At 37.8% G+C, this 25404-nt stretch overlaps 1 protein-coding gene and 1 pseudogene across 2 annotated transcripts in view; both read left to right on the top strand.

Moving 5' to 3' along the window:
- Nucleotides 1-7275, top strand: part of P4HA1 (prolyl 4-hydroxylase subunit alpha 1) — a 95285-nt gene extending 88010 nt beyond the window's left edge. For both annotated transcript variants that reach the window (XM_030798468.1, XM_030798467.1), the window contains exons 12-15: nucleotides 427-492; nucleotides 3448-3516; nucleotides 4588-4684; nucleotides 6180-7275. In XM_030798468.1, the coding sequence (XP_030654328.1) occupies nucleotides 427-492; nucleotides 3448-3516; nucleotides 4588-4684; nucleotides 6180-6250 (303 nt within the window). In that variant the 3' untranslated portion in view covers nucleotides 6251-7275. The remainder of the gene's footprint in view (nucleotides 1-426; nucleotides 493-3447; nucleotides 3517-4587; nucleotides 4685-6179) is intronic.
- Nucleotides 7276-7899: 624 nt separating this feature from the next.
- LOC100600961 lies at nucleotides 7900-8453 on the top strand (annotated as a pseudogene).
- The last annotated feature ends 16951 nt before the right edge of the window (nucleotides 8454-25404 follow it).

The following is a 25404-nucleotide window of genomic DNA, read 5'->3' as shown; positions in this document are numbered from 1 at the left end:
GGAAGCTAAAATTGTGGGTATTCATTTTTAAAATAATACATAGTTTGCAGATAATGGCTGTTGTTTAGGCTAGTAAGTCTGCTTTTTATCCAGTAATCTTGTCTAAAGTATCCAGTATACAAGTTCAGTTAGCAAGTATTTGAGGCCAGGTACAGTGGCTCACACCTGTGATCCTAGCATTTTGGGAGGCTAAGGCAGGAGGATCGCTTGAGGCCAGGAGTTCAAGATCACCCTGGTCCACATAGCAAGACTCCATCTTACAAAAAGAGTGCCTGATGTTTATAGTGCACTGGACATTACAAGGGAAACTTTTGGGGTTGTTGTTGGCATATTCTTCAGGATATTACTACTGATGTTTAGTTGCCACTAGAGTATTTGTGTTACTGAATTTTTACACCATTGAATTTACTGTGTTTTTATTCACAGAAAGATGAGCCAGATGCTTTCAAAGAGCTGGGGACAGGAAATAGAATTGCTACATGGCTGTTTTATGTAAGTTGTCACTAAAATTTTTAGATTAAGTTGGGATTTGATCACAAGATTCATTTTAATGTGTTAAGTTTGTTCTGTGTAGCTCTGATTCAACATCCTAGTTTAACATTTTTACAACTGAGTAAAGGGAGTTAAGAATTTTTTTGCATTTGCAACTTTTTCAGGCTGTAAGATAGATGTTCATTATAGAAACTTCTGGACAAACTTAGAATTTATAGTGCCACTACCTGCAGATAATCATTAATATTTTAACATATACGCTCTCTGTTTAGTCATATATGTGTATATAAAAATCTCTATATATTTGAATTTCTGTACATACACATTATTTCAGTAAACTTCTGAATTACATTTTTTCATTGAGGTATATCAGAAGAGTGCACAAATTAAGTATTATAACTTAATTTTCACAAAGTGAACACTTCTAGTGTATTCAGTACTAAGATGAAGAAATAGCATATTACAACCCCCAGAAACCCTATCTCAGAGTTTTAAAACAGTATGGTCATAATTCAGTTTTTAAAATTGTTTATATATTTATATATATGGAAAAAAGTTTTGATTGTAGTGTTGTTCTAGTTACCCCAAATAAATCACTCCAAAACTCTCCTTTCTGAGTGGTTTAAAATAACAACAATGATTTTCCTAATGTATCTCTAACAGTTATGAGGTTGACTGGGCTCAACTCATGGTTCCTGCTCCAAATCTGACATGCATTTGCCGTCAAATGCCTGGGACTGGGGTATCTTGAAGGCTAAGGTTGAGGCTGGCTGTCAGCCAGAATGCCTAAATTCTGGCCAATACACATGGCTGAGCTTCTTCACAGCATAGTGACTGGATTGCAAGAGGAAGCATCCCAAAAGAACAATGCAAAAGTACATGGTATTGTTATGACCTACCCTCAGAAGTCATAGATGTCATTTCTGCTGTATTCTGTTATAGCAATTACAAAGGTCTGCCCAGCTTCAAGGAGAGGGCACATAGACCCTACCACTGCAGATGAATGTCAGTGTCATATAAAAAAAGCATGTAGGATGGGACATATTGGGATGTATTATATTCGGAAAATGCAATCTGCCATAATGTCATAACCTTTGTTAAAAAAGATATTTTAGGCCAGGCACAGTGACACACGACTGTAATCTCAGCACTTTGAGAGGCCGATATATATATGTGTGTGTGTGTGTGTGTGTATATATACATACATACATATTTTATATCTAGACTTAATTTTGGTTATTTCATCACTCTTTCCATTCCTTAGCCCTATTTGAATTACATCTTTTTGCTGTCTGCAGTATCCCACTCCCTACCAAAATCTCTCTGTTCAGTCTATTTTCTTCTTCTCTTCCTGCCACCTTCCCTGTTTCTCTTTTCTTTACCTTCTTCCCTATCTCCTTCCTCTCCATATGCCTCCTTTTCTCCCCAATTCCCAATTTGTATTTCTCTCACAACTCCATCCTTTTTCCAAAAGGAGGTAAGGTACATTACAAAGATTCATATAAAAAAGAGAAATATCACAAAGGGAAAACCAGGAGAGGGTTAGTACAGTATACAAATTCATGCTGCGAAGGCTTGCATATTTTTTAGAGGTGAGTCTTAGAGGTTGTACCAATTTATATCCCAATTTTAAGTGGGATATGTTTGTGAAGTATGTTTGTCAGACTTTTTGATCTGTGTATCTTTCACTTATCAAATTAGCAGTTATTGTGGCTTTAATTTGCATTTCTCTTACTAGAGAGGTTGAGCATCTTTTCAGATGTTTAAAGCCATTAGTGTTTATGTGTTCCTGATTCTCCTTATATTTCTTTGTTTTATGAATATTGATGCGGTATTATTTGGCCCACTATCCATTTCTCCCTCTTAATGTAAACACCCTTCCTGTTTTTCTAAAATATTTGTATAGCATTTTAAATGATTATCATTTTTTCCATTATTTAAATACCATTCCCCAGAGGGGCACATAGAATATCTCAAATTACTTTTCCTCTCATGCACAACTTTTTAATTTCCTCAAAGTTAATTTTTCCAGTGGTTAAGTATCCTAGCTCTTTATTATTAGTTACATGTTTATCATTGTAAAATACCTTTTATCTCATTTAATGCTTTTTACCTTGATTTAAACTGTGTCTCATACTAAGATCATACCCTGTTTTCCTTGGATAGCATTTGCCCAAAGTCTTACTTTTTTGTGTTCTGTGTTTGTAAGTCACTTGTTTTAGATGCAGCTCTGATATAACATATAGTTGGGTTTTGCTCTGTGATCTAATCAGTCTATATATTCTACTTATGTTGCTTAAAAAAAATCTTTATGATCCATGTTTCCTTTGCTTTGTTTTATGTGATTGTTCGGTTAATTTAAAAGGTTTCCATTTTTATTCTAGGTTATCTTTATGACTATAACTTTATATAATCCTTTAACTTTCTCACTTTTATTTAATATGTTTGATTCCCTTCCATGAGAAATGGCAAAACTGAGTTTATTTTTATTTTACATTTATTTAAATATTTCTTGAGCACCTACTGTTCTTGAGGTACTACTGTTCTAGACATTAATGATCAGCAATGAACAAAACAGATGAAAATTCCTGCCTCCATGGAGATTACCTTCTAATACAATAAAATACATATTTATATCTCTGTATTAACTCATTAGTTTTAAGTCATTTCTTTTTCCCTCTGGCTATAAATAAGTTCCTATCTCAAATTATATCCTCAGTCTCCCATCCTGACGGTTTTTTGTTAATCATTCCTTTGCTTTTTGTAGTTTTACTTATGTATATAAACCTAAATGGCATTTTATGTTTGAAAAACTGAGTAGCATGTACCAACTCTGCTATATAAGAACAAGTCCATATGTTCCCAATATTCTAGTATTCAATATCAAGTCTTTATAATGGCATGTTTTACTTTATTCTACCAGCACTTTTGATAACACCCTCTTGTTTCTTATAGATGAGTGATGTGTCTGCAGGAGGAGCCACTGTTTTTCCTGAAGTTGGAGCTAGTGTTTGGCCCAAAAAAGTAAGCCTGTTTGGTTTGTTTTTGGTTTATTAATTTTTTCCCTAAGGAAGAGATGCACTTGTATTCATGGTCTAATTAATGAATTACATTTTTTTTCTTTTTCTTTTCTTTTTTTGAGACCTGTTCTCACTCTGTTGCCTAGGCTGGAGCCCAGCAGCACTAACATGGCTCACTGCAGCTTTGACCTCCTGGGTTCAAGCCTCATTCTCCCAAATAGCTGGGACTACAGGTGCATGTCACCATGCCCAGCTAATGTTTAAATTTTTTGTAGAGACAGTGTCTCCCTGTATTGCCCAGGCTGGTCTTGAACTCTTGGGCTCAAGTGATCCTCCCACCTCAGCTTCCCAAAATGTTGGGATTACAGGCATGAACCCCTGTGCCTGGCCAAATTACATTTTTAAAGGTATTTTTATGGTCCTTGCCACGAGTACTTAGAGGTAATGAATGACCAGGAATTAGTATTTAAAATTTTTCATTTCTAAAGTGGGTTCTGCGTTGTGTTTTCCCCTCCATCTTGCTATGTAAGATATGTTAGCTTTCTTTTGGCAAATACTTTTGTTGTCAAACATTTTTATGGTATTTTTCATATGATCAAAAACGGTTCTTAAAGTGATACAACCATATTTTCAGAATTATATTAGAGGAAGATAAAATACTGCTATAGAGCTCTTCCACAGGAACAAAGGAAAAATTAACTACTGCTGAAAGTGGCCCGGCACGGTGGCTCACGTCTGTAATCCCAACACTTTGGGAGTCTAAGATGGCCGTATCACCTGAGGTCAGGAGTTCGAGACCAGCCTGACCAACATGGTAAAAGCCCGTCTCTACTAAAAATACAAAATTAGCCAGGCCTGGTGGTGCACGCCTGTAATCCCAGCTATTTGGGAGGCTGAGGCAGGAGAATCGCTTCAACGCGGGAGGTGGAGGTTGCAGTGAGCCAAGATCGTGCCATTGCACTCCAGCCTGGGCAATAGAGCAAGACTCCATCTCAAAAAAAAAAAAAGTAATAACTACCGAAAGCGATTACCTGGCATTGTATACTTGGAGATAATTGTGAATTGTTCTCCATAGGGAACTGCTGTTTTCTGGTATAATCTGTTTGCCAGTGGAGAAGGAGATTATAGTACACGGCATGCAGCCTGTCCAGTGCTAGTTGGCAACAAATGGGGTAAGTATTTCATATATTCTGTGAAGAGAATGTAATTTTTGTTTCTTATTTTGAAACTATTATCTGTGTCTTAAAAACAAAAGCCCCTACGTTTGCTTAATATGATTTTAACATTGTACAGGATTCAACCAAACAAGTGCCTAATCTTAATACAAATTTGAAATCAGAATTTTGATGACAGATTTTATTTTTAACTCTATTTTCACTTATTCCAAGAAACAATGACTGACTCAAAATTGAAAAAGACAATATCTTCCCCTCAAAGGGTTAATAATCTGATTGAGACATACTAATGCATTATAATGTAGTACATATTAATACAAAAATGTAAACAGAAGATGGTGACTGCCTAAGTTTGGGGAGTCTTCTTCAAAGCTTATTCTTTAAACTTGGTCCTGAAGATAGAACAGCAGTTTTCCAAACATGTTAGATACCAGGTTCTAATGTGAGGCTCGAGTAGCACCTAATGTGCAAAATTTAAAGAGGCACTCACTCTCAGTCAGGGACATGCAAGTGCAGGACTGGCCACATTTTAAAAAAGTAAAAAGAAACAGGTGAAATTAGTTTTAATATCTATTAATTAGCCCCATGTATCCATTTCAATCTGTGTTACTAGCCACATGTTTAGTGGTTACATATAGGACATAACAAGGTTAAGGAGTGAGGCCTGATCAGGATTTTAAAATCTCCCCTTATGATTATAGTGTTTAAGAACCACTGGACTAGAATGAGGAGAGGCTAGTTGGTGAGAGAGAGTTTAGAAAGCTGTTTTCTGTTGTCTAAGTGAGAGATGATAATGGCCTAGATTAAAGCATCAGTGAAAGGGTTGCAGAGCAAATAGTAGATTTGAGAGAGATGTAAGGAAAATTGTTAGGGTTTGATGAATAAAGTGTAGATACAGGGGTGGAAAAAGGAGTTAAGAATTAAGGTTCCTGCTTTAGATATTTTGATTGGGTTCTGTGGTACCGGAGACAAAAAAAAAAAAGAAAATTAACTGCTTTTGGGGTACATTTTTACATGGTATATGTTTTTTAAAGGTATTTTGGAAACTTAATGAGCATACAATAGCAATGGTTGATTAGAGTTGTTCCTTTAGAGTGGAAAGTTTGTATTTTGGAGGTTGTACTTTGAAAACAGTACATAAAGCAATATTCTACTCTATCTGTCCCTGTATCTTAGGTCCATTTGTGTCTCATTTCAAACCTCACATTGAACATTGGAAACTTTAGGAAATGCACATAGACTTGCAAATATACACATGTGTATACATATGTTTATGTACATAAACACAAGTGTGTACACATACGTATATAGGTATATAAAATCTGTGTTTTCAGCATTTAGCCAAGTTTTTAAGTAGCATCTGCCTTTAATCTGGTTTTGGTGTTGAACTTTTATCCCATGATGAAACTTTGTTATAGACCTACCTTTTAGAAACTAATTAAATACTGATTAGATTAAGGGGGAAAATTAATATATTACTTTTCTCTCACAGTATCCAATAAATGGCTCCATGAACGTGGACAAGAATTTCGAAGACCTTGCACCTTGTCAGAATTGGAATGACAAACAGGCTTCCCTTTCTCCCCTATTGTTGTACTCTTATGTGTCTGATATACACATTTCCTAGTCTTAACTTTCAGGAGTTTACAATTGACTAACACTCCATGATTGATTCAGTCATGAACCTCATCCCATGTTTCATCTGTGGACAGTCGCTTACTTTGTGGGTTCTTTTAAAAGTAACACGAAATCACCATATTGCATATGTAAAACCTTAAAGTTCTGTTCTTATCACAGAAGACAAGGCAGAGTTTAAAGTGAGGAATTTTATATTTAAAGAACTTTTTGGTTGGATAAAAACATAATTTGAGCATCCAATTTTAGTATTTCACTACATCTCAGTTGGTGGGTTGTTAAGCTAGAATGGGCCGTGTGATAGGAAACAAATGCCTTACAGATGTGTCTAGGTGTTCTGTTTACCTAGTGTCTTACTCTGTTTTCTGGATCTGAAGACTAGTAATAAACTAGGACACTAACTGGGTTCCATGTGATGTTTGCCCTTTCATATAATCTTCTAAGTTGATTTTTTTCCTCCCGAGTCCTTTTTAAAGAAAGTATACTGTATTTTACCAACCCCCTCTCTTTTCTCATAGCTCTTCTGTGGTGAATTAAACCTACTTGAGTTAAAATATTTCGATTTTTTTTTTTTTTTTTTTTTTTTTTAAACAGAAAGTCCTGCATAACAACACTGGGCCTTCTTAACTAAAATGCTCACCACTTAGTCTGTTTTTTTTATCCCTTTTTTAAAATGACAGATGATTTTGTCCAGAAATTTTGCTGTTTTTCTTAGTGCTAATACCTTGCCTCTTATTCCTTCTACAGCAGGGTGGTAATATTGGCATTCTGATTAAATACTGTGCCTTAGGAGACTGGAAGTTTAAAAATGTACAAGTCCTTTCAGTGATGAGGGAATTGATTTTTTTTTTAAAGTCTTTTTCTTAGAAAGCCAAAATGTTTGTTTTCTTAAGATTCTGAAATGTGTTGTGACAACAATGACCTATTTATGATCTTAAATCTTTTTTAAAAAAGTTTGTTTTCTGTGTGGTGTTTTTCGTATTTAAATCCGAATGTATGATGTGGCAGTAACAGGTTAACTTACGTAATTTCTTTAGTACGTAGGGCTTAGGTTTATACTCTTGGTTTCCACTCACACTAATGTCACATGGTTAAGGAAGAAAAATTTAGGCTCTCTGAAGTTTCAGCTATTTCATGAATCAAGATGGGTTTCCTTCAAAGAGAGCTCTAAAATACTTCACTGTGGTTATGAAGTTATTACGGGCCAGGCATGGTGGCTCACGCCTTCAATCCCAGCACTTTGGGAGGCTGAGGCAGGCGATCACCTGAGGCCAGGAGTTCGAGACCAGCCAGGCCAACGTGGTGAAACCCCATCTCTACTAAAAATACCAAAATTAGCTGGGTGTGGTGGTGCATGCCTGTAGTCCCAGCTACTTGGGAGGCTGAGGCACGAAAATCACATGAACCTGGGAGGCAGAGGTTGCAGTGAGCTGAGGTTGCACCACTGCACTCTAGCTTGAGTGACAGAGTGACTCTGTCTCAAAAAAGAAAAAAAAAAGTTATTACAATAATGGTACTTAAGACTTTCTCCTATTAAGAAATATGGTGTTCTTTCCCTAAGTGGCCTGAGGTAATCTGAAAATGGTTCGCTATTCACTTGACCCGGAGAACTCCAGGAAATCATGCAAATCAAGAAGTTCCAATCTTCGTGTTCACTTTAAGAACACTCGTGAAACTGCTCAGGCCATCAAGGGTATGCATATACGAAAAGCCACGAAGTATCTGAAAGATGTCACTTTAAAGAAACAGTGCGTACCATTCCGACGTTACAACGATGGAGTTGGCAGGTGTGCGCAGGCCAAGCAGTGGGGCTGGACACAAGGTCGGTGGCCCAAAAAGAGTGCTGAATTTTTGCTGCACATGCTTAAAAACAGAGAGTAATGCTGAACTTAAGGGTTTAGATGTAGATTCTCTGGTCATTGAGCATATCCAAGTGAACAAAGCACCTAAGATGTGCCGCCAGACCTACAGAACTCATGGATTAACTCGTACATGAGCTCTCCCTGCCACATTGAGATGATCCTTACTGAAAAGGAACAGATTGTTCCTAAACCAGAAGAGGAGGTTGCCCAGAAGAAAAAGATATCCCAGAAGAAACTGAAGAAACAAAAACTTATGGCACAGGAGTAAATTCAGCATTAAAATAAATGTAATTAAAAGGAAAAAAAAAAATATGGTGTGGTAATACAAAGCTGTGAGCTTAATGAAGTATGTTAATTGATGCTTTAGACTATTTACATTACTTACGGTGAATCCTAGTTCACACAAGGGTTCTTTATCCTTTATGCAGTATTTAAATAAGGAAGAATTTGGTTTCTCTGGAAAAGTAGGTATTTTTACCCATTTTTAAAGTGAACTCTGAAGTTCCTTTCTTCTGACTACCCTTTGTTCCAACATAAGTATTTTAGAAATATGGAGAATTAAGTTCAGCACTTTGATCCACTCAGATTTTGTGACCATTGATGATTTTTTTAAAGATTTTTTTAGTAAAGTAGATGGAAGCAGAAAATTCAAAAATGTAGACATAGGGGTTCAAAGGATGGAAAATACTGTTTATTGCCATGTGTGTTATAGAAAGTAGAATACAAAAGTATTTTTCAGAAGGAAATTACGTATTCCATAATCTTACAAATTTCATTATATTCAACTTGGAACCCCACGTGGGAATTACTAAACTCTTTCAGAATTAGATCATACAGAACCCTTTAAAGTTTTATAATTACCAATGATTTTTCTTTCCAAATGAAAAGAGGGAAAAATCCAATATGAAGCTTTTAGTTCCATTACTGCAATTCTGTATTTCTTTTAATGCTGAACTTTCACCTAAAGGAGGGCTGGAACTACCCTGGAAAATGTGGAAACTGTGGTTTCCTCACCAACCCTAAGCCTTTCCTTCCATATTGGAAGTTTCATCATTCATTAACTTTTATTCTCATTAACTTTAAATAGGGAGTTATCACCAATATGGAGTTAACTGAAGTATCCACCAGAACATCTTAACAGAGGGGTAAGCAAATGTGATAACTAGGTGGTAATAACCTAGTAAGATTATAAAAAGAGCAATGAACTCTGACTATAGGATTCTTTGGAAAGCTGAATGGTAAATGCAGTAATAAAAGAAGCAATCATCTACTTCAGTGAAATTGCAATAAAATGGTTATTGGGCGGGCATGGTGGCTCATGCCTGTAATCCCAGCACTTTGGGAGGCCGAGGCAGGTGGGATCACCTGATGAGGTCAGGAGTTTGAGACCAGCCTGGCCAACATGTTGAAACCCCGTCTATACTAAAAATACAAAAAATTAGCCGGGCATGGTGGCAGGTGCCCATGATCCCACCTACTCGGGAGGCTGAGGTGGGAGAATCGCTTGAACCTGGGAGGCAGAGGTTGCCGTGAGCTGAGATCGTGCCAGTGCACTCCAGCCTGGGCGACAGAGCGAGACTCCATCTCAAAAAAAATAAAAATGGTTATTACAGTGTGAGAGTGTGGAGAAGTTACAAATAGTAAACCAACACATATATATATAATTTATAAACTAATATATATGTGAGTGTATATAAATGAAATCTTACTGCTGCTTAAAAGAATCTAAGTATCTTTACATAGCCATGTGTTGACTGCTGTATGTAACTTCCATACCACTTAAGTCCATATAGCTGAAAAATGAACAGCTTATATGCAGAGCCCAATGGACTAAACTATTGAATGACTGGATTGCTGTTAAGAAATTTATAGGCTGGGCACAGTGGTGTATGCCTATAATCCCAGCACGTTGGGAGGCCAAGGTGGGAGGATCTCTTGAACCCAGGAATTTGAGACCTGCCTGAGCAACATAGCAAGACCCTGTCTCTGCTAAAAATCAAAAAGTTACCCAGGTGTGGTGGCATATGCCTGTGGTCCCAGCTACTGAGGTGGGGAGGATCCCTTGAACCTGGGGGTCAAGGCTGCAGTGAGCTGTGCTTGTGCCACTGTACTCAAGCCTGGGCAACAGAGCAAGACCCTGTCTCAAAAAAAAATGTGATACTAGAACACATACACCAAATTATGATTAATTATAAATCACTTGAACAGACAGAATTATGAAATAGACTGCAAGGAGAAAGCAGAATGGGAAAAATGACATCTTAATCCAGATAGCCAGCAACATAAGGACCAATCTCTTCTCTTGGCAGTGCTTATTTTTACTATAGTAAAAGCTAGTGTTTTAGAGGGAACAATATTGAGTAACTTAGACAAAAAGGAATGAGTTAATAGATTACCATAAATTACCAGATTGAGGAACAGCTCCAGTCTCCAGCTCCCAGCCCCAGCGACACAGAAGACGGGTGATTTCTGCATTTCTGCTTGAGGTACCGGTTTCATCTCACTAGGGAGTGCCTAACAGTGGGTGCAGGACAGTCGGTGAAGCGCACTGTGCGCGAGCCGAAGCAGGGCGAGGCATTGCCTCACTCAGGAAGCGCAAGGGGTCAGGGAGTTCCCTTTCCTAGTCAGAGAAAGGGGAAGCAGACGGCACCTGGAATATCGGGTCAGTCCCATCCTAATACTGCACTTTTCCAACGGGCCTGGAAAACGGCACACTAGGAGATTGTGTCTCGCACCTGGCTCGGAGGGTCCTATGCCCACGGAGTCTCGCTAATTGCTAGCACAGCAGTCTGAGATCAAGCTGCAAGGCGGCAGCGAGGCTGGGGGAGGGCGCCGCCATTGCCCAGGCTTGCTTAGGTAAACAAAGCAGCCAGGAAGCTCGAACTGGGTGGAGCCCACCACAGCTCAAGGAGGCCTGCCTGCCTCCGTAGGCTCCACCTCTGGGGGCAGGGCACAGACAAACAAAAACTCTGCAAGAACTTCCACAGACTTAAATGTCCCTGTCTGACTGACAGCTTTGAAGAGAGTAGTGGTTCTCCCAGCACGCAGCTGGAGATCTGAGAACGGTCAGACTGCCTCCTAAAGTGGGTCCCTCACCCCTGAGCAGCCTAACTGGGAGGCACCCCCCCAGTAGGGACAGACTGACACCTCATTCAACCCGGTACTTCTCTGAGACAAAACTTTCAGAGGAACTATCAGACAGCTGAATTTGTGGTCTCACGAAAATCCGCTGTTCTGCAGCCACCGCTGCTGACACCCAGCCAAACAGGGTCTGGAGTGCACCTCTAGTAAACTCCAACAGACCTGCAGCTGAGGGTCCTGTCTGGTTGAAGGAAAACTAACAAACAGAAAGGACATCCACACCAAAAACCCATCTGTACATCACCATCATCAAAGACAAAAAGTAGATAAAACCACAAAGATGGGGAAAAAACAGACCAAAAAAACTGGAAACTCTAAAAAACAGAGCACCTCTCCTCCTCCAAAGGAACGCAGTTCCTCACCAGCAACGGAACAAAGCTGGATGGAGGATGACTTTGATGAGTTGAGAGAAGAAGGCTTCAGACGATCAAACTACTCTGAGCTACGAGAGGAAATTCAAAACAACAGCAAAGAAGTTAAAAACTTTGAAAAAAAATTAGAAGAATGGATAACTAGAATAACCAATGGAGAGAAGGGCTTCAAGGAGCTGATGGAACTGAAAGCCAAGTTTCGAGAACTACGCGAAGATTGCAGAAGCCTCAGTAGCAGATGCGATCAACTGGAAGAAAGGGTATCGCTGATGGAAGATGAAATGAATGAAATGAAGAGAGAAGGGAAGTTTAGAGAAAAAAGGATAAAAAGAAATGAACAAAGCCTCCAAGAAATTTGGGACTATGTGAAAAGACCAAACCTACGTCTGATTGGTGTACCTGAAAATGATGGGGAGAATGGAACCAAGTTGGAAAACACTCTGCAAGATATTATCCAGGAGAACTTCCCCAATCTAGCAAGGCAGGCCAGCATTCAGATTCAGGAAATACAGAGAACGCCACAAAGATACTCCTCGAGAAGGGCAACTCCAAGACACATTATTGTCAGATTCACCAAAGTTGAAATGAAAGAAAAAATGTTAAGGGCAGCCAGAGAGAAAGGTCGGGTTACCCACAAAGGGAAGCCCATCAGACTAACAGCTGATCTCTCAGCAGAAACTCTACAAGCCAGAAGAGAGTGGGGGCCGATATTCAATATTCTTAAAGATAAGAATTTTCAACCCAGAATCTCCTATCCCGCCAAACTAAGCTTCATAAGTGAAGGAGAAATAAAACACTTTAGAGACAAGCAAACGCTGAGTGATTTTGTCACCACCAGGCCTGCCCTAAAAGAGCTCCTGAAGGAAGCACTAAACATGGAAAGGAACAACCGGTACCAGCCACTGCAAAAACATGCCAAATTGTAAAGACCATCAAGGCTAGGAAGAAACTATAGCAACTAATGAGCAAAATAACCAACTAACATCATAATGACAGGATCAGATTCACACATAACAATATTAACGTTAAATGTAAATGGGCTAAATGCTCCAATCAAAAGACACAGACTGGCAAACTGGATAAGGAGTCAGGACCCATCAGTGTGCTGTATTCAGGAAACCCATCTCACGTGCAGAGACACACATAGACTCAAAATAAAGGGATGGAGGAAGATCTATCAAGCAAATGGAAAACAAAAAAAGGCAGGGGTTGCAATCCTAGTCTCTGATAAAATAGACTTTAAACCAACAAAGATCAAAAGAGACAAAGAAGGCCATTACATAATGGTAAAGGGATCAATTCAACAAGAAGAGCTAACTATCCTAAATATATATGCACCCAACACAGGAGCACCCAGATTCATAAAGCAAGTCCTGAGTGACCTACAAAGGGACTTAAACTCCCACACAATAATAATGGGAGATTTTAACACCCCACTGTCAGCATTAGACAGATCAACGAGACAGAAAGTTAACAAGGATATCCAGGAATTGAACTCAGCTCTACATAAAGTGGACCTAATAGACATCTACAGAACCCTCCACCCCAAGTCAACAGAATATACATTTTTTTCAGCACCACACCACACCTATTCCAAAATTGACCACATAGTTGGAAGTAAAGCTCTCCTCAGCAAATGTAAAAGAACAGAAATTATAACAAACTGTCTCTCAGACCACAGTGCAATCAAACTAGAACTCAGGATTAAGAAACTCACTCAAAACCGCTCTACTACATGGAAACTGAACAACCTGCTCCTGAATGACTATTGGGTACATAATGAAATGAAGGCAGAAATAAAGATGTTCTTTGAAACCAATGAGAACAAAGACACAACATACCAGAATCTGTGGGACACATTCAAAGCAGTGTGTAGAGGGAAATTTATAGCACTAAATGCCCACAAGAGAAAGCAGGAAAGATCCAAAATTGACTCCCTAACATCACAATTAAAAGAACTAGAAAAGCAAGAGCAAACACATTCAAAAGCTAGCAGAAGGCTAGAAATAACTAAAATCAGAGCAGAACTGAAGGAAATAGAGACACAAAAAACCCTTCAAAAAATTAATGAATCCAGGAGCTGGTTTTTTGAAAAGATCAACAAAATTGATGGACCGCTAGCAAGACTAATAAAGAAGAAAAGAGAGAAGAATCAAATAGATGCAATAAAAAACGAAAAAGGGGATATCACCACCGATCCCACAGAAATACAATCTACCATCAGAGAATACTACAAACACCTCTATGCAAATAAACTAGAAAATCTAGAAGAAATGGATAAATTCCTCGACAAATACACCCTCCCAAGACTAAACCAGGAAGAAGTTGAATCTCTGAATAGACCAATAACAGGTTCTGAAATTGTGGCAATAATCAATAGCTTACCAACCAAAAAGAGTCCAGGACCTGATGGATTCACAGCTGAATTCTACCAGAGGTACAAGGAGGAACTGGTACCATTCCTTCTGAAACTATTCCAATCGATAGAAAAAGAGGGAATCCTCCCTAACACATTTTATGAAGCCAGCATCGTCCTGATACCAAAACCTGGCAGAGACATAACCAAAAAAGAGAATTTCAGACCAATATCCTTGATGAACATTGATGCAAAAATCCTCAATAAAATACTGGCAAACCGAATCCAGCAGCACATCAAAAAGCTTATCCACCATGATCAAGTGGGCTTCATCCCTGGGATGCAAGGCTGGTTCAACATATGCAAATCAATAAATGTAATCCAGCATATAAACAGAACCAAAGACAAAAACCACATGATTATCTCAATAGATGCAGAAAAGGCCTTTGACAAAATTCAACAACCCTTCATGCTAAAAACTCTCAATAAATTAGGTATTGATGGGACGTATCTCAAAATAATAAGAGCTATCTACGACAAACCCACAGCCAATATCATACTGAATGGGCAAAAACTGGAAGCATTCCCTCTGAAAACTGGCACAAGACAGGGATGCCCTCTCTCACCACTCCTATTCAACATAGTGCTGGAAGTTCTGGCCAGAGCAATCAGGCAGGAGAAGGAAATAAAAGGTATTCATTAGGAAAAGAGGAAGTCAAATTGTCCCTGTTTGCAGATGACATGATTGTATATCTAGAAAACCCCATTGTCTCAGCCCAAAATCTCCTTAAGCTGATTAGCAACTTCAGCAAAGTCTCAGGATACAAAATTAATGTACAAAAATCACAAGCATTCTTGTACACCAATAACAGACAAACAGAGAGCCAAATCATGAGTGAACTCCCATTCACAATTGCTTCAAAGAGAATAAAATACCTAGGAATCCAACTTACAAGGGATGTGAAGGACCTCTTCAAGGAGAACTACAAACCACTGCTCAATGAAATAAAAGAGGATACAAACAAATGGAAGAACATTCCATGCTCATGGGTTGGAAGAATCAATATCGTGAAAATGGCCATACTGCCCAAGGTAATTTATAGATTCAATGCCATCCCCATCAAGCTACCAATGACTTTCTTCACAGAATTGGAAAAAACTACTCTAAAGTTCATATGGAACCAAAAAAGAGCCCGCATCGCCAAGTCAATCCTAAGCCAAAAGAACAAAGCTGGAGGCATCACGCTACCTGACTTTAAACTATACTACAAGGCTACAGTAACCAAAACAGCATGGTACTGGTACCACAACAGAGACATAGATCAATGGAACAGAACAGAGCCCTCAGAAATGATGCCGCATAGCTACAACTATCTGATCTTTGACAAACATGACAAAAACAAGAAATGGGGAAAGGATTCCCTGTTTAATAAATGGTGCTGGGAAAACTGGCTAGCCATATGTAGAAAGCTGAAACTGGATCCCTTCCTTACACCTTATACAAAAATTAATTCAAGATGGATTAAAGACTTATATGTTAGACCTAAAACCATTAAAATCCTACAAGAAAACCTAGGCAATACCATTCAGGACATAGGCGGGGCAAGGACTTCATGTCTAAAACACCAAAAGCAATGGCAACAAAAGCCAAAATTGACAAATGGGATCTCATTAAACTAAAGAGCTTCTGCACAGCAAAAGAAACTATCATCAGAATGAACAGGCAACCTACAGAATGGGAGAAAATTTTTGCAACCTACTCATCTGACAAAGGGCTAATATCCAGAATCTATAATGAACTCAAACAAATTTACAAGAAAAAAACAAACAACCCCATCAAAAAGTGGGCAGAGGACATGAACAGACACTTCTCAAAAGAAGATATTTATGCAGCCAGAAAACACATGAAGAAATGCTCATCATCACTGGCCATCAGAGAAATGCAAATCAAAACCACAGTGAGATACCATCTCACACCAGTTAGAATGGCCATCATTAAAAAATCAGGAAACAACAGGTGTTGGAGAGGATGTGGAGAAATAGGAACACTTTTACACTGTTGGTGGGACTGTAAACTAGTTCAACCATTGTGGAAGTCAGTGTGGCGATTCCTCAGGGATCTGAACTAGAAATACCATTTGACCCAGCCATCCCATTACTGGGTATATACCCAAAGGACTATAAATCATGCTGCTATAAAGACACATGCACACGTATGTTTATTGCGGCATTATTCACAATAGCAAAGAGTTGGAACCAACCCAAATGTCCAACAACGATAGACTGGATTAAGAAAATGTGGCACATATACACCATGGAATACTATGCAGCCATAAAAAATGATGAGTTCGTGTCCTTTGTAGGGACATGGATGAAACTGGAAAACATCATTCTCAGTAAACTATCGCAAGGACAAAAAACCAAACACCGCATGTTCTCACTCATAGGTGGGAATTGAACAATGAGAACTCATGGACACAGGAAGGGGAACATCACACTCCGGGGACTGTTGTGGGGTGGGGGGAGGGGGGAGGGACAGCATTAGGAGATACACCTAATGCTAAATGACGAGTTAATGGGTGCAGGAAATCAACATGGCACATGGATACATATGTAACAAACCTGCACATTGTGCACATGTACCCTAAAACCCTAAAGTATAAAAATAAATAAATAAATAAATAAATTACCAGATTTATCAGAATAAAATTTCATAATCCTGTGCTCCTAATGTCCTTGGATATTATTCAACCACTTTAATGATATTTTGCAAAATTAATTGTAGTAGGCCAGTAAAGGTCTTTGGCTGCCTACTTTCTTAAATCTGAGGACTTTAAAGTTTACTTTCTGTGTAAATATAGCCTTAAGTTAAATATATCTACTTAGGAAAACTGATAAGAATGTCTTATTGTAAATAACTTATATACAAGCAGATGTTAAAAGTAAAATTAGGAGCAACCAAAAGGAGTGGAAGTCCTCCATCGTCTGCTTTTGAGGTCTTGTTGAACTTTCATTGTAGCACTATTCTGTTGAAATTAGTTATGTGTTGCTTAATGAGAGGAAAATGCATCATCATTAGAAGATTGTTGTGGGAACATCATAGAGTATATTTACACAAACTTTAGATGGTATAGTCTGCTATATGTCTAGGCTGTATGATACAGCCTATTGCTCCTAGGCTACAAACCTATACAGCATGTTATTGTACTGAATACTGTAACCAATTATAACACAAAGCTAACAATGTATGCATCTAAATGTAGAAAAAGATACAGTATAGAGTATTTTAATCTTACAGGACCACCACCAGATAAGCAGTCTGTCACTGACCGAAATGTTAGGTGGCACATGACTGTAGTGTTATATACAAAGCAGGATAATCACATAAGAAATAAGCTCGAAAATCTGAAGAAGGAAAATTTCTAATTTTGTCAGTTGGTCTTTTCAATTCATAATAGGCTTATTTCTAAAAGAAATGTGTTTTAGGCTAAGCACTTCAAATTCGGAACAGAACATTTTAAATATAGATTGATGTACACGTTTACATTTCAGTGCTTTTTAGGGAGAAGGGTTGTGTTTCAAGTTAGAAAAGACATTCATGTAAGTCCAACAAAGAGTCAGAATTACCGTAATATCTACTTTAATAAGTATAGTTGAACTCCGTTCCAGTGTGAGTTTTACACAGGTTTTGATATATCATGAGTCATATATAAAATAACTATGTATGGTTAACTTACAATAAAAATCTCATCTTTTGATACATGCATGATAAATCATTAAGTCTGAGAAGACAAAATAACTTACATAACAGTTGAATTTAGTTATGTTCTATTTTTACTTTGCTTTTAAAAGGCAAAAAAGTGAGGTTCTGTTACATGAAACACCTTTTGACTTATGAGATAGAAAAAAAGTAGTCCTTACTAAAAATAATCAGTGCTATCTTTCCCACGTTCTTATTTCTGCAACTATGGAGAAAATAGTCCATGAAAAGTTCAAGTAAGGTAATATTAAATGTGCTCTGAAACAGTGCTAGTCAGTGTGGCTTATAGATGAGCTGTCATGGGGTTTCTTGTCCACAAAGGCATTTACATCAAAATAAAACTATTATCAGTAAGTACCTCCCTTCATTTAATTCAGTTGACTTTTTTTAGCAAGTCTTTCTAGATGAAGAAAGCAGTGTTATTTACATTATAGTATAAACTTCTAATCTCAATGTAAACAGAACTTTTCAGTAGTGTTGCTCAATTCCCTCCCTTGAACTGGAGGGAATAGAGCAGAACTTATTTCCAGCATTCTAACTCATCTGGGGACTTCTTGAAAGAGTATGTGTTTCACTTAACAGCGCTCACATGGGGAAAGGCAGCATGTCTGGGAAAAGCTGCAGAACTTGAAGCTGTCACCCCAGGCTGCTCCCAAGGCTCAGAACACGCCTGCTAATTAGTGAAGGAAGGTTGTCCTCATCATGGAACCAGTCTGCAAAAACTGGGAGAGATGGATTTTTTTTTTTTAATTCCCATTTTTCCAGCAGAAAACCACAAGGCAAAAACAGGAAAACGCCCATTCAAAGGGAGAAAAGGTGACAGAAACTGTCTCTGAAGAAACACGGGTATTAAATACTTTGAACACCTGTCTTAAATATGCTCAACAAGCTAAAGGAAAACATGGACAGAGAACCAGAAAAAGTCAGGAAAATATATGAACAAAATGAGAATATCAACAAAGAGAAAAGGAACAAAACGAATTCTGGAGTTGAAATATACAATACCTGAGTTGAAAAATTCACTTCAACATCAGGCTAGAATTCAAATTAGATTGTTTTGACATTAAGATGTAATCCTCATAACTGCAAAGAAAATATGTATAGAATACAGACAAAAGGAAAAGGGTATCAAAAATATGTTACTACTAAAAAAAAAAAAAAAATGGGTAGGGGGAGCCGGTAATAGAGGCCAAAAAAAAAAAAAAAAAAAAAAAAAGCTGCCAGGGGCAGTGGCTTACACCTGATATCAACACTTTGGGAAGCTGAGGCAGGAAGATTGCTTGAGACCAGGAGTTCAAGACTATCCTGGGCAACATAGATGCCATCTTTTCAAAAAATTAGCCAGGCGTGGTGGTACATGCCTAGTCCCAGCTACTCTGGAGGCTGATGCAGGAGAGTTGCTTGAGCCTGGGAGGTCAAGGCTGCAGTGAGTTGTGCTTGTGGCACTGCATGCCAGCCTGGGTAAGAGAGCAAGATCCTGTCTGAAAAAAAAATTCTTAAGACATGAAAACAAAATGGCAAAGAAGTTCTTCCCCATCAGTGACTAAATGGATTAAACCCTGGGATAAAAAGATAGACATTGGCATAATGCATCAAAAAAAAAGGGAGCTAACTAGGTGCTGTCAATAAGAGACTCACTTTAGATCTAGAGATACAGGTTCAATGTAAAGGGATGGGAAAACATATTCCCTGTGGAAATCCCAATGAGGGTGCTATGGTTTGCATGTGGTTTGTCCTCACCAAAACTCATGTTTAAATTTTAATTGCCAATGTAATGGTTTTGGGAGCCTGGGCCTTAAGAGATAAGATGGATTAATGTCTTTCCCATGTTGTCATTAAGTGGGTCATCCTCCTTTGTCCTGTCTCTTTTATATACACTTCTTTCCCCTTCTACTTTTCCACCCTGTTATGAAGCACCATGAGGCCCTCACCAGATGCCACCACCATGCCCTTGTAATTCCCAGCTTCCAGAACTGTGAGCCCAGTAAATTTCCTTATAAATTACCCAGTCTTAGGTATTCTGTTACAGCTACAGAAAAGACTAAGAAGATTTTTGCAGAAATAAGAAAATCCATCCTAAAATAAGGAATCTCAAGGGATTCTGAATAGCCAACAATCTTGGTAAAGAATAATATTGGAGGTCACACATGTCCTGATTTCAAAACTACAAAGCTATAGTAATCAAAACTGGTACTGGCATAAAGACACATAGACAGATTAGAGAGCCCAGAAATCCTTGTAATTCAATAGCAAAACAATTAAAAATGGGCAAAGGACTTGAATAGGCATTTCTCCAAAGAAGATACACAAACATCCAATAAACATATGAAAAGATGCTCAATATCACTAGTCATTAGGGAAATGCAAGTCAAAACTATAATACCATGTTGGGATTACTATTATTAAAAAATAGATAATAACAAGTGTTGGCTAGAATGTGGAAAAATTGGAACCTTTGCATTATTAGGGGGAATGTAAAATGGTGCAGGCACTGTGGAAAGTGGCATGACAGCTTCTCAAAAAATTATACAGTTAACATATGATCCAGCAGTTCCACCTCTGGAATTGTATACCCCAAAGAAATGAAAACAGGGACTCAAGTATTTGTACATCATGTTCATAGTAGCATTATTCACAGTAACTGTAAGTGGATGCAATTAAGTTGTACATAGGTGAATGGATAAATGTGTATACACATACATAATACAATGTTATTCAGCTAAAAGAGGAAGGAAGTTCTAATGTTTCTTTAACATGCATGAACCTTAAAGACATGCTAAGTGAAATAAGCCAAACACAAAAGGACAAATATTGTATGATTCCACTTATATGATGTGCCTAGAGTAATTGAATTCATAGAAACAGGAGAATGATGTTTACCTCGGGGAAGGGGGATTGTGAGTATTTAATGGGTACAGAGTTTCAGTTGGGGAAAATGAAAAAGTTCTGAAGACGGATGATGATGATGGTTGCATAACAATGTAAATGTACTAAAAGCCACAAAACCGTACACTTTAAAATGGTTAAATTGATGTTTTACGTTATACATTTTATTGTGATTATGTATATGTACATACATAAATTCTGATTATTTTTATTGTGATTTATAATTTTATTGTGATTATTTATGGATACATGTAATCCCAATAAAATATGTATCCAAACAATCACAATAAAAATGTTATACATACATAATCACAAAAAATCAGAATTACAGAGTGGTCCTGCAATTCTGCTTTTCAGTGTATACCATACATAATTGAAAGCACGGACTTGAAAATATATTTGTACATTCATGTTTGTAGCAGCATTATTCACAATAGCCAAAAAGTGGAAGCCACCCAAGTGTCCATCTACAGATGAAGAGATTAGCAAAAATCTTAAAGGTGAAAAACAGGATAATTTTTTTTTAAAAAAGTAAAAGACCTCAAAGAGACAGACATTGAAAATAAGCAAAGGCAGCCTGGGCAACGTGGTGAAACCCCATCTCTACAAAAAACTAGCTGGGTGTGGGTGGTGCATGCCTGTAGTCCCAGCTACTTGGGAGGCTGAGATGGGAGAGTCACCTGAGCTGAGGAGATTGAGGCTGCAATGAGCTATGATCACAGCACTGCACTCCAGCCCCAGGCTGGTTGATGGAGTGAGACCCTCCAATGGGTCTCAGGAAAAAAAAAAAAAAAAAGATTTAACATACAGATAATAGGAAGTCTAAAACAAAACTAAGGAAAAGAGCAAAGCTTAAAAATTATATTTTAAGAAAACTTTCTTAAAATAACAGTATTTAAAAACCACATATTGAAGAGCATATTATATGTGTGAGAATATTGAGTCAGAATGACCAACATGAATTGATTCTTACAAAAATTACCAGATATTAAAGAGGAGGAAAATTCTCTGGGGATTTAGGCAATAAAAGCACGTGACTGGGCCAGGCACGGTGGCTCACACCTGTAATCCCAGCATTTTGGGAGGCCAAGGTGGGTGGATCACTTGAGGCCAGGAGCTCAAGACCAGCCTGGCCAACATGGTGAAACCCTGTCTCTACTAAAAATACAAAAAATTAGCCGAGCATGGTGGCAGACACCTGTAATCCCAGCTACTCAGGAGGCTGAGGCAGGAAAATGGCTTGAACCCAGAAGACAGAGGTTGCAGTGAGCTGAGATCACACCACTGCACTCCAGCCTGGGAGACAGAGTGAGACTCTGTCTCAGAAAAAACAAAAAACAAAAAACAAAAAAGAGCACATGACTTATAAGGAAGAGAAAATTAGATTATCGGATATTGACAGCAATACTTTATTCCAGAAGAAAAATGGATTAATATGTTTAAGATAATCAAGGAAAGAAAATATGAAGAATTTTATATCCAGCATAACTAACCTTTAAGTATAAAGCATACAGACAAATCTATTAACATGCAGGAATTCAGAAAATATTGTTTCTATAATCCCTTTCCAAGGAATGTACTAACGATTGAGCTTCAGACACTCAAATGGAAATTATGAAATAGATGTGAAAGACAATGAGAGCACTCACTAGTTATCAAATCAATGTTTTTGGTATTATACCATAAACATTACTTAACATAAAAATGTTTATAGTATAGTAAAAAAAATTTAAAATGTGTGTATTCTATTAGAAAAACCCAAAGTAGGTTGAAAATAAGCAGTGCTTTGCTGAAAGTTTACAACACTAAATATCCATGTTAGAAGAAACATTCAAAATTATTTCTCTAAGTTCCCACCTCATGAAGCTAGAAAAACCATATAATGGAATGTTATTTGACTATAAAAAGAAGTGAAGAAATAAGGTAGTCGTCATGGACCATGCAGTGAATGATTCCTTATATATGAGATGTCTAGAAAAGGCAAATCTATAGAAACAAAGTAGTTAATGGTAGCCTTGGAATGGAGGAGGGAAATTGGGAGATGATAGCTAAGGGGTATAAAGTTTCTTTTTAGGGTAATGAAGATGGTGATGGTAGATGCACAGTTCTGTGAACATACTAAAAGCCATTGAATTGTGTACATTAAGCTGGTAAGTTGTACGGTAGGTGAATTATATCTAAATAAAGCTATTTTTTAAAAGCTAGAAAAAGATCAAATTAAACCCAAAGTAAGCAGAAGGATGATGACAAAGAACAGAAATGAAAAAAATTGAAAATGGACAAACCGTAGAGAAATGAAACCAAAAATTGATCTATTTTTTTAAGACAGGGTCTTGCTATGTTGCCCAGTCTAGCCTCAAACTTGTGGGCTCAAGTGGCGCCTCTGTCTCAGCCTCCTGAGTATCTAGGACTACAGTAAAAGTTGATTTCATAAACAGATTAATATAATTGAAAAATTTATAGCTAAACTGGTAAGGAACAGAGAAAAGAAACAAATTGCCAGTATCTGGCATAGAAAAAGGGACATTACTACAGAGTCTACAGACATTAAAAGGATAATAATGGAATTTTTTAAAAATAAGAGCATTTCTTTTTTTATTTTTATTTTTTTGTAGAGATGGGGTTTTGCTATGTTGCCCAGGCTGGTCTCAAATTCCTGGGCTCAAAGAGATCTGCCCACCTCCACCTCCCAAAGTGCTGGGATTACAGGTGTGAGCCACTGTACCCGGGTAATAATGGAGTATTATTAACATATTTATGCCAATAAATTTGACAACTTATATAAAATGTACAGTTCTTGAAATAAACTAATTACAAAGTCCATATACAAATTTACTCACAAAGAAACAAAATCTGAATAGCCTCACATCAAGTAAAGAAATTAATAATTTAAAATATTACCACAGAGCAAAGTTGAGGCTTAGATGACTTTACTGGTGAATTCTATCAAACATGTTGAATACCCATTCTATAGAAACTGCTTCAGAAAATAGAGAATGGAAAGCTTCCCACTTGCTTTAAGAGATGAGCATTACACCAATACCAAAACCAAAAACATTCAAAGGAAAAAAAACTACCAATCAATATTTCTCATGATCACAGATGCAAAATACCTTAAAAAAATATCAGCGGCCGGGCGCGGTGGCTCATTCCTGTAATCCCAGCACTTTGGGAGGCTGAGGCGGGTGGATCACCTGAGGTCAGGAGATTGAGACCAACCTGGCCAACATGGTGAAACCCCACCTCTCCTAAAACAATACAAAAATTAGCCAGGCATGATGGCGGGCACCTGTAATCCCAGCTACTCAGGAGGCTGCGGCAGGAGAATTGCTTGAACCCAAGAGGTGGAGTTTGCAGTGAGCCAAGATTGCACCACTGTACTCCAGCCTGGGCAACAGGAGGAGACCCTGTCTCAACAAAAATAAAATAAAATAATAAAATAAAATAAATAAAAATAAAATAATAAAAAAATAAAGTAAAATAAAAATAAATAAAATATTAGCAAGTCTAGTCCAACAATAAACAAATGACTAAGTTGTATTTATCTCAGGCATACAAGATTGGTTTAACATTCAAAATTCAACCTATGTGGTTTACCATAGTACCAGGAAAAAGAAAAAAAAATACATGATTACTTCAATAGAGGCAGATAATTTGACAAAATTCAATATTATTCATTTTTTTAATTATACTTTAAGTTCTAGGGTACATGTGCACAATGTGCAGGTTTGATACGTAGGTAAACATATGCTATGTTGGTTTGCTGCACCCATCAACTCATTTACATTAGGTATTTTTCCTAATGCTATTCCTCCCCCAGCCCCCCACCCTCCGAGAGGCCCCAGTGTGTGATGTTCCCTGCCCTGTGTCCAAGTGATCTCATTGTTCATTTCCCACCTATGAGTGAGAACATGCAGTGTTTGGTTTTCTGTCCTTGTGATAGTTTGCTGAGAATGATGGTTTCCAGCTTCATCCATGTCTCTGCAAAGGACATGAACTCATCCTTTTTTATGGCTGCATAGTATTCCATGGTGTATATGTGCCACATTTTCTTAATCCAGTCTATCATTGATGGACATTTGGGTTGGTTCCAAGTCTTTGCTATTGTGAATGGTGCCACAATAAACATACGTGTGCATGTGTCTTTATAGTAGCATGATTTATAATCCTTTGGTTATATACCTAGTAATGGGATTGCTGGGTCAAATGGTAATTCTGGTTCTAGATCCTTGAGTAATTGCCACACTGTCTTCCACAGTGGTTGAACTAATTTACACTCCCACCAAGTGTGTAAAAGTGTTCCTATTTCTCCACATCCTCTCCAGCATCTGTTGTTTCCTGACTTTTTAATGATCGCCATTCTAACTGGCATGAGGTGGTATCTCATTGTGGTTTTGCTTCGCATTCCTCTTATGACCAGTGATGATGAGCATTTTTTCATGTGTCTGTTGGTTGCATAAATGTCTTCTTTTGAGAAGTGTCTGTTCATGTCCTTTGCCCACTTTTTGATGGGGTTGTTTTTTTCTTGTAAATTTGTTTAAGTTCTTTGTAGATTCTGGATATTAGCCGTTTGTCAGATGGGTAGATTGCAAAAATTTTCTCCCATTCTGTAGGTTGCCTGTTCACTCTGATGGTAGTTTCTTTTGCCATGCCAAAGCTCTTTAGTTTAATTAGATCCCATTTGTGTATTTTGGCTTTTGTTCCCA

Source organism: Nomascus leucogenys, chromosome 18, assembly GCF_006542625.1.
Source record: "Nomascus leucogenys isolate Asia chromosome 18, Asia_NLE_v1, whole genome shotgun sequence".
Lineage (NCBI taxonomy): Eukaryota > Metazoa > Chordata > Mammalia > Primates > Hylobatidae > Nomascus > Nomascus leucogenys.
This window is presented reverse-complemented; position numbering and strand designations above follow the sequence as displayed.